Here is a 15,001-nt window from a genome sequence, read left to right as displayed (position 1 = left end):
AGGAGCTGCTGCTGCTGGCTAGAGGAGCTGCTGCTGCTGGCTAGAGAAGCTGCTGCTGCTGGCTGGAGGAGCTGCTGCTGCTGGCTAGAGGAGCTGCTGCTGCTGGCTAGAGGAGCTCCCACTGAGGAGCTGCTGCTGCTGGCTAGAGGAGCTGCTGCTGCTGGCTAGAGGAGCTCCCACTGAGGAGCTGTTGCTGCTGGCTAGAGGAGCTGCTGCTGCTGGCTAGAGGAGCTTCTGCTGCTGGCTAGAGGAGCTCCCACTGAGGAGCTGCTGCTGCTGGCTAGAGGAGCTGCTGCTGCTGGCTAGAGGAGCTCCCACTGAGGAGCTGTTGCTGCTGGCTAGAGGAGCTGCTGCTGCTGGCTAGAGGAGCTCCCACTGAGGAGCTGCTGCTGCTGGCTAGAGGAGCTCCCACTGAGGAGCTGTTGCTGCTGGCTAGAGGAGCTGTTGCTGCTGGCTAGAGGAGCTGCTGCTGCTGGCTAGAGGAGCTCCCACTGAGAAGCTGCTGGTGGCTAGAGGAGCTGCTGCTGCTGGCTAGAGGAGCTCCCACTGAGGAGCTGCTGCTGCTGGCTAGAGGAGCTGCTGCTGCTGGCTAGAGGAGCTGCTGCTGCTGGCTAGAGGAGCTCCCACTGAGGAGCTGTTGCTGCTGGCTAAAGGAGCTCCCACTGAGGAGCTGCTGCTGCTGGCTAGAGGAGCTGCTGCTTGGCTAGAGGAGTTGCTGCTGCTGGCTAGAGGAGCAGCTGCTGCTGGCTAGAGGAGCTCCCACTGAGGAGCTGCTGCTGCTGGCTGGAGGAGCTGCTGCTGCTGGCTAGAGGAGCAGCTGCTGCTGGCTAGAGGAGCTCCCACTGAGGAGCTGCTGGTGGCTAGAGGAGCTGCTGCTGCTGGCTAGAGGAGCTCCCACTGAGGAGCTGCTGCTGCTGGCTAGAGGAGCTGCTGCTGCTGGCTAGAGGAGCTGCTGCTGCTGGCTAGAGGAGCTCCCACTGAGGAGCTGTTGCTGCTGGCTAAAGGAGCTCCCACTGAGGAGCTGCTGCTGCTGGCTAGAGGAGCTGCTGCTTGGCTAGAGGAGTTGCTGCTGCTGGCTAGAGGAGCAGCTGCTGCTGGCTAGAGGAGCTCCCACTGAGGAGCTGCTGCTGCTGGCTGGAGGAGCTGCTGCTGCTGGCTAGAGGAGCTCCCACTGAGGAGCTGCTGCTGCTGGCTAGAGGAGCTGCTGCTGCTGGCTAGAGGAGCTCCCACTGAGGAGCTGCTGCTGCTGGCTAGAGGAGCTGCTGCTGCTGGCTAGAGGAGCTGCTGCTGCTGGCTAGAGGAGCTCCCACTGAGGAGCTGCTGCTGCTGGCTAGAGGAGCTGCTGCTGCTGGCTAGAGGAGCTCCCACTGAGGAGCTGCTGCTGCTGGCTAGAGGAGCTGCTGCTGCTGGCTAGAGGAGCTCCCACTGAGGAGCTGCTGCTGCTGGCTAGAGGAGCTGCTGCTGCTGGCTGGATACAACCTTTGTCAATTAAGTTGTACGTGTTTTAATTTATTTGTTATCCTTACTTTTTGCCTTGCCTTGTTGTCTTATTGTTATGATTTTTATATGCCGTGTGATTTTATGTTGTTTGTTTTTGCTTATTTCTGTATACACTTGACATGACTGTAAATTAGGGAAACCTCAGTTGTCTTTTGAAGTTTAAATAAAGGTTTGAAATTAAATATACTAACATTGTTATATATTGGGTGTCTAAGCGCGCACACACACACAACATACTAACACTGTTATGTAAAGGGTGTATACACACACACATCATACTAACACTGTTATGTAAAGGGTGTATACAGGCTAAGAGTGATCAGGCATCAAAGCATGTTTGCACATTATGCAAATTAAGCAAAACTAACAAAAACAGATGATTATCTCCCTCTAAGAAGGACATTCGGATCAGACAATGCCTGACAAAACACTGGAATTAGGACCTGTCCCTCACTGAAATTAGGACCTGTCCCTATCACTGGAATTAGGACTGATGTCCCTATCACTAGAATTAAGACCTGTCATTATCACTGGAATTAGGACTGATGTCCCTATCACTGGAATTAAGACCTGTCATTATCACTCACTGGAATTAAGACCGGTCATTATCACTGGAATTAGGACCAGTCATTATCACTGGAATTAGGACCAGTCATTATCACTGGAATTAGGACCTGTCATTATCACTGGAATTAGGACCTGTCATTATCACTGGAATTAGAACCTGTCATTATCACTGGAATTAGGACCTGTCATTATCACTGGAATTAGGACCTGTCATTATCACTGGAATTAGGACCTGTCATTATCACTGGAATTAGGACCTGTCATTATCACTGGAATTAGGACCTGTCATTATCACTGGAATTAGGACCTGTCACCATCACTGGAATTAGGACCAGTCATTATCACTGGAATCAAGTCTCCACACTTTCACGTTGTTGATGTAATGATACAGCCTCTACTGTGACTGAGACACATGGACACAGAGACCGGCAGAAAACACACCTTTAAATTGAGTGAGTGAGTGAGTGAGTGAGTGAGTGAGAGTGAAAGAGAGAGTGAGATAGAGAGAGGCACAGGCAGACACACACACTTTTAAATTGAGTGAGTGAGAGTGAGAGAGAGAGATGGAGAGAGGCACAGGCAGACACACTTTTAAATTGAGAGAGAGAGGCACAGGCAGACACACTTTAATTGAGAGAGAGAGGCACAGGCAGACACTTTTAAATTGAGAGAGAGAGGCACAGGCAGACACTTTTAAATTGAGAGAGAGAGGCACAGGCAGACACACTTTTAAATTGAGAGAGAGAGGCACAGGCAGACACACTTTTAAATTGAGAGAGAGAGAGAGTGAAAGAGAGAGGGGGGCAAGATTTAGTTCAAACTCCACTGCAACAGGCAGCCTGTGTGTGTGTGTGTGTGTGTGTGTGTGTGTGTCTCTTGTCTTGTCAGTATAGCACTGCTGTCTGCAGTAGAGCAGCCCCTGCCAAAACATATTCAGGAACCATAACCAATGTGAATTAGCCTATATATTAGATGATGTCATGATGAGGGTAGAGGATGAGAGGGTGGGGAAAGCTAGAGGCCGGCACCAAGGGGGGGTAACGGAAATCCACAAGAGATTGAACCCAGATTTCTCCATTGTATCTGTGGCGTCTCTCTTTATCAATACCCAGGAATAGGGAGGTCATGAAATGTCCTGGATTTTGCCTTGTCTGTCTTGCAACAGAAGATAAGATGCTGCCTGGCTGACCCTTGTGCAGCATAGAAAGGAAGTAAATGTTGCATGGCCCCCTATGATAAAGACTACTTTTTTTGTTGCAAAGGCCAGATGATGAGAAGAGTAACGGCTGTATTTTTTTTTACTTGAGTTTTAAAACATCCTTGTGAGCTCCAAGTATGTTTATGAGATACAACTAACTTCATGACCATATAATGAACTCTGTGTGTGCTCGTTATCAAGTGTTCAGACAAAAGAAGAATCTACCATGTGGATAAAATACTTGTTGAGGAGGGAGCATCCACGTGACGTGACAGACAGTACAGCAGTTATAAGGCACCATGACCACTTTTGACAGATAAATGCTTGCCAGATGTGGACTTGGGTACATGCAGAGTATCATTCCCATGTTCAGGGGGAGCCTGTAATCAGAAACCTAAAATAGAATAGCCAGAGCTAGGGGGGGTGCAAAATGGAAACAATCGTAACCCTCTCCCTTGATAGATTCTGCGCCCAAGGTCGTTGACTTTGTTTACAAAGTAGCATCAATCATTTCGTATCGTGTGGCGTGTAGTCGTGCAGTGGCTCAATAGGGAGACAGAACCACCTGCGCTGTGCGTACAGACATGACGAGGGGGGGCCGGGGGGAGAACTGGAGGAGACAGGCGAGGGGGACAAAGGGAGGTGACATGGAGGTGACGAATTGAATAGCCACCTGCAGGTGGGCGCCCGTCTATTATCGGCGCTGAGCTTGCGGCTGAAAGGCGCGCGTAAAATTACCCCGACATTAATTTATCAACGGTGGCGATACAAAAGGTGCGAACGACTATACAAAGAAGAATAGTGAAGTGATTCCTGATCGCTGTCTGTCAAAAGGAGGCGGGGTTGGTGTGGTGGTGCTCAGTGCTCATGAATAACCATTAGGCTTAGGTAAACACAACAACACAACAACTCCATTAATGAATTATTACAACAAAAACGTGGGCTATCCATCGATATTAGGGCCAGGGTGTAGGAAATACGAGGATCGTGCTTTGTTCCCCGTCATATAGGCTTGTCAGATACAGCAGGTTCCAGCCGTGTTGCAAAACATGATGCAAAACATCAAAACAAAACAAGCAAAACATGAAGCTGTCAACAGTCTAGTACGTAAAGGCAGTAGATTGCCACGCTATCCAAATGCAATGATAATTTTAAACAGCAATCGCACTGTGCCTCGAACTTCTGCATCCCGTCACAACGAACCAACAACAGCTTGTTTGGTGAGTCCACGGCCATCATTAGAAGTTGAGAGAGTAGTTGATCTCTTAATATCTTACCGATTGAAGGAAAAGCAGCGTTCGAACATAATCCCGCTCGGTGTTCAACACTTCATTTAGAACGCAGAGCCTGAGCCGCTGCTGTCGGTCCGAGTCTCTGGCGGCGTGGTGGACACCGTTCTCCACATGCCTGCTGTCCTCGTCTTCCATGGTGCTTATTCGAACCTCCAAAAGCTACAGAAACGCGCTTATCCTTGACTTTTGTCCAGTTTTCAAAGTATCCACAGTTCGCAAGAGTTGTCGCTTCTTCAGTCCATTCTTGCAGCAGCAAGTCTCCGAACCCCGGGGGGCGGCGATGCGCAATGCGTCAGCCGCTGGAAATAAACTTAATAACCAAAACAAAAGTAAGAGAAACAAACAGCACGCCTGAGGCTTTAAAAGCGAGCACCGACACCGGGCGACAGATCAACACCAAGCTGCGGATCAATTCAGAGCGAGAGAGGAGGAGGAGGGCTCCCGTCTTCCTCTTCACACACCGAAAAGAGAAGTGTGATGATGATGATCAGCAGCAGCAGCAGCACGAAGACTTGCAGAGTGCGAAATCAAACGCATGCAAGCCGGACAGTTCGGAGAACTGAGAAGTCGAAGTTAGTTTTAAACCGCCGGCCTAAACATAACTAGGGTTTAAAGTAACGCGCCAGAGCCTGCTGGAAGCAGAACCCATGATGCCATGATGGATGAGACGCGGCCAGCAGCAGCTCTGCGCTCCTCAGCCGTCAGGACGCTTCTCTCTCCACTCTGCTCTACTGTAACAACACACACCGTACAAGTCAAGGGGCCGTCTGTAATAATGACCATGTCAACACATTAACGTTAGTTGATCAATTAATAGTGTAGTCCTTAAATTAACCATTTATTTACGACACACTGTGTATATCACTCCCGTCTCTAATTTATTGTCTATCGTTGAATATAAATCCAAATAAGTTTGCCCATGTCGGCACGGAATATGAGACATGTAGGATGTAGCATTATCCAGGTGTTGGATAATTAGGCTATGTAATATTGTGCTTAATTGAATGCTGCAGAAGCCCTGTATGCTGTATGTTGTGTAAAACTGTTCGCCTATTATATCAGGCAATACAAACGGAGAATTTAGACGATTAGTGGATCCATATATCAGCAGATGATTAAATCTGAGAGCAAGGGGACCTCTAGTGGATCAGCTGCTTTTTGCCGTGCACCTAAAATGATTAAAGGGACATAACACTTAGTTTGAGACAGTGCACTTATTTGTGAACATGAGCAACTCTCTTCCAAAGGCAGAAACCAGAGAAACAAGACTTAAATATTTGATGTAATTCTTGTACAATCTCTGTTTCAGAACTAGTAACACTAGTAGTCTATATAATAAGAATAAAGCTCATATTGGGAATAAAAACCCAAACATCATGTATATGTCATCAATTGGTCAGCTTCCAATCCTCATGTTGCAACTCAGATCTTTTAGGTTGCAGACTTGCAGCAACTCAGATCTTTTAGGTTGCAGACTTGCAGTCATTGTTATTTTTTTATTATTATAGAATTATATAATATACTCCGTTGAGCTATTTGGTTAGCTGCAAGCTTTAAAGGTACATTATGTAATTTTGGGAGATGCATTTGAAACACATGGTATATTTTCATGATTGAATAAACAAACGTGTCCTCAGAGAAGGAATACCTGAAAAGTTACTGTGTCACATTGCTGCAGCAAGTGTGTGTGTGTGTGTAGTAGTCTGGTATTGTAAATGGAGTGATATGGCTGTTATTAGTTATAATTATTTCCTCTGTGACTTACCATGAATGAATCATCAGGAAGATTCAAGTTCCACAAGTGAGGATAGGCCCATTGTAGACGGTTATTCATATGAATGGACACCTTCCTCCCTTCCTTCCCCCCTGCACCCACATAGCTGGTTCTATTATCTCTTTTCCTAAAATGTATATTGTTACATATGATTGATCAGCATTGTAGAATGAAGTCAACAGAATGTATTGCAGAAGTGTAAACAAACTAAAGAAAACCAATGCATCTATAATAATGTGAAAGTCCAACTGGGTGAATCTGTGAATTGATTGCCGATATAAATCAAAAGTAATTTGTCTAAATGACTTATACATATAATACTGTTAAGGGACACACCAATATCTTCTTCAGACAAGAAGATAGATACCAATTTCCTCTTTGTGCATTCGGCTATCCAGCTGCAAGCTAGCCTAGCTTAGCACAAATGATTGGAAGCGGATACAAACTACTCTCCTGGAGTTTTAAGCTTGGCTAGCTGATCCGTATCTGCTTTCATTAATTTGTGCTAAGCTAGCTTGTAGTCGGATAGTTTTCTACTGAATTGTTTTCCCATAATGTTGCTGTGTTCCTTTTAAAAAGGTGCAATGTTTTAAATATCATATATATTCAATCATCACAGACTGAACTAGTCCTGTACTGGTATGTAGGTCTATACTAGGCTGCCTACAACCGGTACTTTTATAAAGTTTCAAAATTACATTTGAATGAACTGAAACCGTTGTCAGTGTCAAGTTTTATGAGTCATAGAAATATTCAATCAATTAATACTTTGAATCATTACACCCCTCCATCAGACCGTTTTTACCATGAGTGTTTTACATGTTCAGTTACGATATGTTAATAAGTTGCCTCAGGGAAAGGCAAGGTTCCGGCCCCCAGAGCGGTTCAAGCTCAAAGCAGTCACACAAAGCTCCTGGTTGCTGTAGGAGTTCACATCCTGTTCGTTCTCTGCCAACACAACCCAAACGAGAGTACCGTTAATGCCACACAAACTCCACCCTCACAGTGATGGTAAGAAACATTCACATCAGAATGGTATTCGCTAGGCCCAGTGGTTCTGAAAATCTTTTAGTCTGGGTATAGCCAGCAGGAGTTTAAGACATTTGGGATATTTAACTTGATTGATAGCTGGAGGAAAACTTCAATTTGATTTAATTTATAAATATATTGTATGTGTTTTCGTGAACCCCCTTTGTGAAAATGTCAACTCAAAATGAATTTTTTTTTCATTGGATTCTATTACTAAATAAGCCCAAAGTATGTGTTTAACATAGACACTGATCACACATAAAAAGCATAAAAGTGGAATTTAATTTTATTCCTCATAGACACCCTGTAAACAAAAAAGTTAATTATTAGGCTGGGGGGGATTAAAAAGGTCATTAAGAGTTTTAATCAATGTTACATTCAATACCCATTGTGATTCTCCCATACATACATAAAACCTTTTTTTTGCCATTTCAAATGAGGAATGCAACAGACAACTTATATATGCCTTACACTATCATATATTTACATATAATCCTCCCTTTCTGTACATCGCAAATGCTTTAAATATGACCAACGTCACGAGAGTAATTTAAGATAAGATGAACGATTGATTGTATGCAATTTTCTTCAAATCATACTTCATCTACCTTTTCCTTCACAATAAAGGCATGTGTGCTTCAAGCACAACATTGTTAAAAAGTGAGTCAAATGAGTAAATTAGAAATGATAGCTTAAAAACAACTGCAGTCTTCATTCATTCGGAAGATAAAACCTTTCTTTCTGCAGTGTTTTCCTTCTAAACAGCAACAGCAAAAAGGGGTACAAAGAAAACCCATGAGACATGTAAGACGACCAAAGTGTAAAATAAAATAAATGGAGAATGTGCTGCTCAGTGCATTAAGACTTTTCAATATAAAAAGACAGAAAGAAAAGGTGTCTGGCCTCTTCCGTCTCGGTGATAAATAAATTCACATTACAGGCAGACAGCAAACAGGGCTGGAGTCAAAACCAAAGTACAGTGAGTAAACAAAATCACATAAACGTGTTTGCAAAAGCACAAAGTAAACAGAAAGTTTAGCGATTGTTAACAAAAAAAAACAGTACATATTTGTTACTCAAATTAATTGTCTTTGTGACTAGATCTTATTGATTCTATTGGTGAGTTAAGAATTCTGCCTATGTAACTAGAGTTGTATGTAACATTGTAAGCTTTTTATCAGCCATGGGCAAGGGCTGGGCAATATATTGATATTTATCATCAATCCGTGTGTTGTTTTTTTCATGAATTTGAATAATGAATTAGGGCTGGGCAATAATTCAATATTATCGCTCATCATATCGTATTGCGATAAAATTCTGATATCATTGTGCACAATTCTGTCATCTAAATGAATGATAGCAACTGCATATTAACTCAGATTTCAATGTTCAATGTTTGAGTTTTGATTTAATATCACACTTTACATAATCACGCAGTTCAATGCGATGAACAGCAATTGGATTATTTATGTTGTGATGCTTGTTGTGATGTTGCGTACTGTTCAGATATCGTGATATATATATTGATATCGGAATATGTATTTCATATCACCCAGCTCCATCATGAATTATGATACACAATTGTGTTGTCTAAATCAATAATAAAAGAGTAAATATTAAGTCAGATTTCTCACAAAACAAAATGTTGAGATATATGAGAATGTCAATTGAATGTTTGATATCACACATCACAGCAGTTGAACATCATCTGGGTTGATGTGATTTTTCAATATTTAGTAAGCAGGTGTTGTGATCGATATTGAAACAAATTCCCTGCAATCATCGTGATATTTTTTTCTTTCCATATTGCCCAGCTCTATTCCACCATTGCACATTTATTCAGAGGGGCCACTGCTGTGGCTCTGGTGCAGATATGTAAAACTATGGTTAGGAAACTGTCACACTGTGCGTCATCATCTCAGCCCCGCAAAAACATCAAGTATTAGCTCCAGCAGCTAAGTAACTGCTTCTTATTTTCTGTAAACTTAAATGTTAATAAACACAATATAATATGAATAAACTAACATTGAGAGTGAGATTCTTTTCAGTCAGGACATTTTAAAACATTCAAAATTGGATTATCTTGAGGTTCTCGTTCATTGGAAGAGACCAATAATGAATTTAATGCCAAGTAATTTTCAAGTGTCCATATGACTAAGTAAACCTGTGTTCAATGCGACTGACAAAGCACATTATGCACACAATGTAGATTAGGAATGGGTCATGAAAACGAATAACCAAATAATAATTTGCGGGGATCAAAGTCAAATTCTGTAATGTAAAAAATTAATAATAATAATTGTATGCAGGTTATTGATAATTTCATTGGTGGAACGGTGTTAATTGAAAAGCAATTTTAAATTTCAGCCACTACGAGGGAGTGTGTCATTAACTTAAGCTTGGAGCACTGTTCCTGTCTGGCCTCTGGCCTGCATGCGCTGCCTGTTGTTGTTGTTGTTGTTGTTATGGCTCAGTAGTAGCTGGCTGCAAAGTCACATTAGCTCCATGGCAAACTCCCCGAAAATTTTATGAAACTCAATTTGGTCCTACTGTGGCACCATGTCAACAAGGCTGACTCATCAAAATAATCAAAACGCAACAAGTGAGGAAGACGGACCAAGCTAATCGAATGAGCCTAGCGTGATGAGGGCAGGTTCCATGGGAGAGTGCCAGATACCACAGTGATAATTATTAAATGTTTTACACCATTCTAGCCTTTATGAATGTGGGAATGCACAGAATATTCGGCTATTCGTTCAGACCACCCACCAACTAACCGACCACGAAAAAGTTAGCTTGTGCACATCCCTAGTGTAGATGTGACTTTCACATGAGAGGCAGTCACTTTCAGGTGGGAACAGACACTGCAGGTGTCTCATTCACATCACTCACTCACTCACTCACTCACTCACTCACTCACTCACTCACTCACTCACTCACTCACTCACTCACTCACTCACTCACTCACTCACTCACTCACTCACTCACTCACTCACTCACTCACTCACTCACTCACTCACTCACTCACTCACTCACTCACTCACTCACTCACTCACTCACTCACTCACTCACTCACTCACTCACTCACTCACTCACTCACTCACTCACTCACTCACTCACTCACTCACTCACTCACTCACTCACTCACTCACTCACTCACTCACTCACTCACTCACTCACTCACTCACTCACTCACTCACTCACTCACTCACTCACTCACACACACACACACACACACACACACACACACACACACACACACACACACACACACACACACACACACACACACACACACACACACACACACACACACACACACACACACACACACACACACACACACACACACACACACACACACACACACACACACACACACACACACACACACACACACACACACACACACACACACACACACACACACACACACACACACACACACACACACACACACACACACACACACACACACACACACACACACACACACACACACACACACACACACACACACACACACACACACACACACACACACACACACACACACACACACACACACACACACACACACACACACACACACACACACACACACACACACACACACACACACACACACACACTCACACACTCACACACTCACACACTCACACACACACACACACACACACACACACACACACACACACACACACACACACACACACACACACACACACACACACACACACACACACACACACACACACACACACACACAGTGCAATAAGCTAAGAGTCAAATAAATTAACTGGAAAATGGTAACTTCATGTTATGAACAGGAATGTGTGCTCAGTCAGTTGCAGCGACGTTCAGCTCCATGTTCTCACAAGGAAGATGTGGTACTGGTGTACAGGCGAAGAGATCGCAATTTGATGTGAAACTCGATCTTTTTACGTGTGTCAATCGCCCTGTTGGGGCCATCTACCCTAAAAGCAACAGCAATACGATCCATTCTTTCAGTGCTCCCGAATTTCCTCACAGACAATCATCCCAGCAACTGGTGCGTGTAATAGAAAATGTACACATGAAGTTTGATTTGAGACAAAACCCATTGTGTTTCCACTTCGTCATACAATGCACTCTAAACAGAGGAGTTCAAGGCCAAACAAACACCCTTCCTCACCGTTTCAGAAAAGGCCAACGGGTCGACTATCCTATTGCAGTTAAAAGAAAGGCAGAAACTTGTTGCCACAAAGTATGGACTTAAATGAAGATACAAAGCAGGGTTGGGATCAGTTAACCTTCTAATCAATCAACTCAAAATACAGTTGATTTGCTAATGATAGAGCATTCATTCTCAATGGACCTTGGTATTAATTAATCTACTTTCACATCAGGCATCATTCGTTCCGTCAGGTCTTCGCCCGCAGTGCAAAATGTCCAACACAACATCCACTTTTGTCGTCAGCTAGCATTAGTGTTCAACAGTAGCTACCGAACATTCTAGCCAATGTTGCCTAACAAACGTTACAGGTGACGCTAGCTAATGATATCAAAGAGTTGAACGACACCAAGCATTATGCCTAACTTTAGCTTATGTAGCAAATATGTCCACATGTCGCACTTCCTCGCTCTATGTTTGCTAGTAGCTAACAAAACAGAGCTGCACCGCGGGGTAACGTTAAGACCAGGAGGACTGGATGACATAAAACATAGTGGAAGACATGTTTTAACACCATTGTCCCTCATTTATTTTATATGACAACCTTCTCATGACAAAATGTTTCCTATATTTGAAATTTGGACAAAGATCAACTTTGAGAATGAAGTGATTTCAGAGTAAATTAATCCCGACCCTGACAGACAGTAACTGCTGAACTCATCCTGCCCAGAGCTCAGCTTGGTGACTCAAGACGTGTAGAAATCTAGCTTTTTGCACCTTGGTACGTTTGACACTTTTGCTCTTGGAGTCATTGGCGGACAGTGTTGATAGTAATATAAATAACAAAATAGTACAGTATAAATATAGAGATTCTGGGGCATGTGTGCATGTTCTGGTGAGTGTGTGTGCTTGCATATGTGTGTGTCTGTGTGTGTGTGTGTGTGTGTGTGCACACACATGTGTGTGTGTCTGTGTGTGTATATTCCTGTGTGCAATGTAAGCCAGTGTTTGGACAGGGAGGAGGGGGGGCGGGGTCAAAGGTGAGGCCTCCCCTCCCCCACCTCGTGGAAGAGCGAGGTGTAGAACTCGGGCTCCAGCTGCTTGTTGCGGTACCGCTGGACAATCTCTGTGATCTTCTGCTTCCGGCGGACGTGCGGCGGGCTGTACAAGTCGCTCTCCAGACGCTTCCGCCGGCACACGTTGATGACCGTCTGACGCACCAGGAATCCTGGGAGAAAGGTGAGGAGAGGACGTAGCTAGTATGAGTTTTATGTCTCGTCTCCATTAGCTATGTTCAGCCTGGCCGGGGATAGCCATGGTCTAACATGGTATGGTATGGTTGGGTTTGTGTCTCCATTAGCTATGTTCAGCCTAGTTGGGGCTATCCATGGTCTAGCATGGTATGGTATGGTTGGGTTTGTGTCTCCATTAGCTATGTTCAGCCTGGCTGGGGCTATCCATGGTCTAGCATGGTATGGTATGGTTGGGTTTGTGTCTCCATTAGCCATGTTCAGCTTGGCTGGGGCTAACCACGGTGTAGCATGGTATGGTTGGGTTTGTGTCTCCATTAGCTATGTTCAGCCTGGCTGGGGCTAGCCATGGTTTAGCATGGTATGGTATGATTGGGTTTGTGTCTCCATTGCGTTTCTTGTAAACTCTCCGGTTGCTAGGCAACTTTTCAAAATTCAACACCACCAACTGTGGTACACAAGCTAAACCATGATGATACAACAGTCCCAGCCAGGTTGTGAAAGGTGGCTGTCTCAGCCAGGGTCCAGCCAGGTTTGGCCAGGTTCTAAAGACAATGGAGCACCAGACAGGCCACAGCACGGCTAAACCCTGGCTAGTGGAGACAAGGCATAAGTGTTTGGAGAGGGGAGCTGAATGTGAAAACATACAATATAATAATTCTAAAGTGAGGAGGAGGGGGGGGGGGGAGGACGACGACGACGACGACGACATTAAAAGGTGAATGAAATGGCCAGGAAACTGCCCGTCTATAAAAAGTTTCTCAGAGCCACGACAAGGCAAGAGCACCAACCCACTGTCTCTATCTCCAAGCCACTGTCGCCCCATGCCCCACTGTTGCCAACTCATGACAGTGACTGATGCAAAAAAAAAGTTCTTACAGTGATTACGGTGACGGCGAGTCCAGTACAGCAAGGATAAATCACAAGCCAACTGTTCTCTGACTGAGACTGATGGGGGAATGGATCAGGAGCGGTAGCATATGTGAGGTCTCACAAAGAGACCAAAATATCATCATTCAGGCAAAGGCCTTTCAACCACTAGATGGCGATGGTGAACTGGGATTTGCACAGAAAATCCAGGAGACAGAAATAATGTGCTGCAATGATGGATGTTTTCCCATGCTGGAACATCAATTATTAGGTGAAAAGGGTTATTTCACTACACCTTTAAGGTGAGTATTTGAAGAATTCACCTAAATTACTAATTTACTCTGCCCCAAAACCGGCTAGCCAGCCCCATGAATTTCTGAATTAAAATGGTAACATAGTGAAGAAAACTGCCAATTCCTCGGGCTGGATCAAGGATGGTGCAATGAAATGAGTCACTTCTGCTTTCTGACGAGGAGAGGCTGGCATGGAGGGAAAGGGAGCGAATGTGACAGAAAGCCCATACTGCCTACAACTTGGCACACATATTGTATACTACCGTAACATTTATAAGTTTAATACCAACATATTGCCATAAAAACAACTTCTAATACAGAAGGGCCGGGTAGACCTCTGAAAAGTCTAAATAAAGTATGATATATCTTAAGTATTGAATAGATAAAGTGTTATAAGAGAAACACTGGATCCCTGGAGCACTGTTTGGCCGTGGTGCTCCTACCCTCCCACCACCTTTACCATACAAAGAAGCATCCTCTAAACACAATGTTGGTTCACTTTGTTTCAAAGGGAGATTTCTTAGGATTTGTGTCGAGATTATAAAACAATATTCATGCATTTGTAACTAGTTTTGTCTTCTCAGATCTACCCAGTATGACTATAATATTGCAACTACTGTACCAATACACAGGATATGATGTAATGAGCCCTTATAATATGGCATTCTATGTATTATGGATTATATCAATATGGATTAAAATGAATGAATGTTATTATTCCTACTACATATTATTGAGTCATCAGCATACAGTAGTGAGTTTGGTTACCTAGGGCTCTGCGGCTGACCACCATGCCGTCCACCAGAGGGATCACCATGGTGAACTTGCCCACAGCGCCGTGAAGCCTGACCCTGAACAGGCCCGTCTTCAGAGGATGGATGAAAATCAGTGGAACGTCCTTCTCTAGTAACCCTGACCTGGGGGAGGGGAGGGAGTAGCAATGGCGGAGAGAGAGAGTGAGTCAGTTGTTGCTTGTTTTTAGGCTAAAAGATAAATATTAATTAATTAATCAATCGTTTAGGAAACAACCATAAGGGGGAAAGGCCAGAAGGTTCCACTTCTTATAATAATACCT

General features: G+C 44.0%; 2 protein-coding genes across 14 annotated transcripts in view; both read right to left on the bottom strand.

The window, feature by feature from the left end:
• The window catches only part of prex1 (phosphatidylinositol-3,4,5-trisphosphate-dependent Rac exchange factor 1), a 278,977-nt gene extending 273,874 nt beyond the window's left edge, over nt 1-5,103 (bottom strand). For both annotated transcript variants that reach the window (XM_084333669.1, XM_084333670.1), the window contains exon 1: nt 4,543-5,103. In XM_084333669.1, coding sequence (XP_084189795.1) covers nt 4,543-4,692 — 150 coding nt within the window. In that variant the 5' untranslated portion in view covers nt 4,693-5,103. The remainder of the gene's footprint in view (nt 1-4,542) is intronic.
• A 5,884-nt stretch (nt 5,104-10,987) lies between these two features.
• ralgapb (Ral GTPase activating protein non-catalytic subunit beta) overlaps nt 10,988-15,001 on the bottom strand; it is a 62,471-nt gene continuing 58,457 nt past the window's right edge. For all 12 annotated transcript variants that reach the window (XM_084333310.1, XM_084333315.1, XM_084333317.1 and 9 more), the window contains 2 exons: nt 14,695-14,843; nt 10,988-12,741 (listed from right to left, as the gene is read on the bottom strand). In XM_084333310.1, the coding sequence (XP_084189436.1) occupies nt 12,548-12,741; nt 14,695-14,843 (343 nt within the window). In that variant the 3' untranslated portion in view covers nt 10,988-12,547. The remainder of the gene's footprint in view (nt 12,742-14,694; nt 14,844-15,001) is intronic.

The sequence above is a fragment of the Notolepis coatsorum genome (assembly GCF_963971535.1).
Source record: "Notolepis coatsorum genome assembly, chromosome: 17".
Lineage (NCBI taxonomy): Eukaryota > Metazoa > Chordata > Actinopteri > Aulopiformes > Paralepididae > Notolepis > Notolepis coatsorum.
The sequence above is the reverse complement of the archived record's forward strand: the minus strand, read 5'-3'. Positions and strand labels throughout refer to the sequence as shown.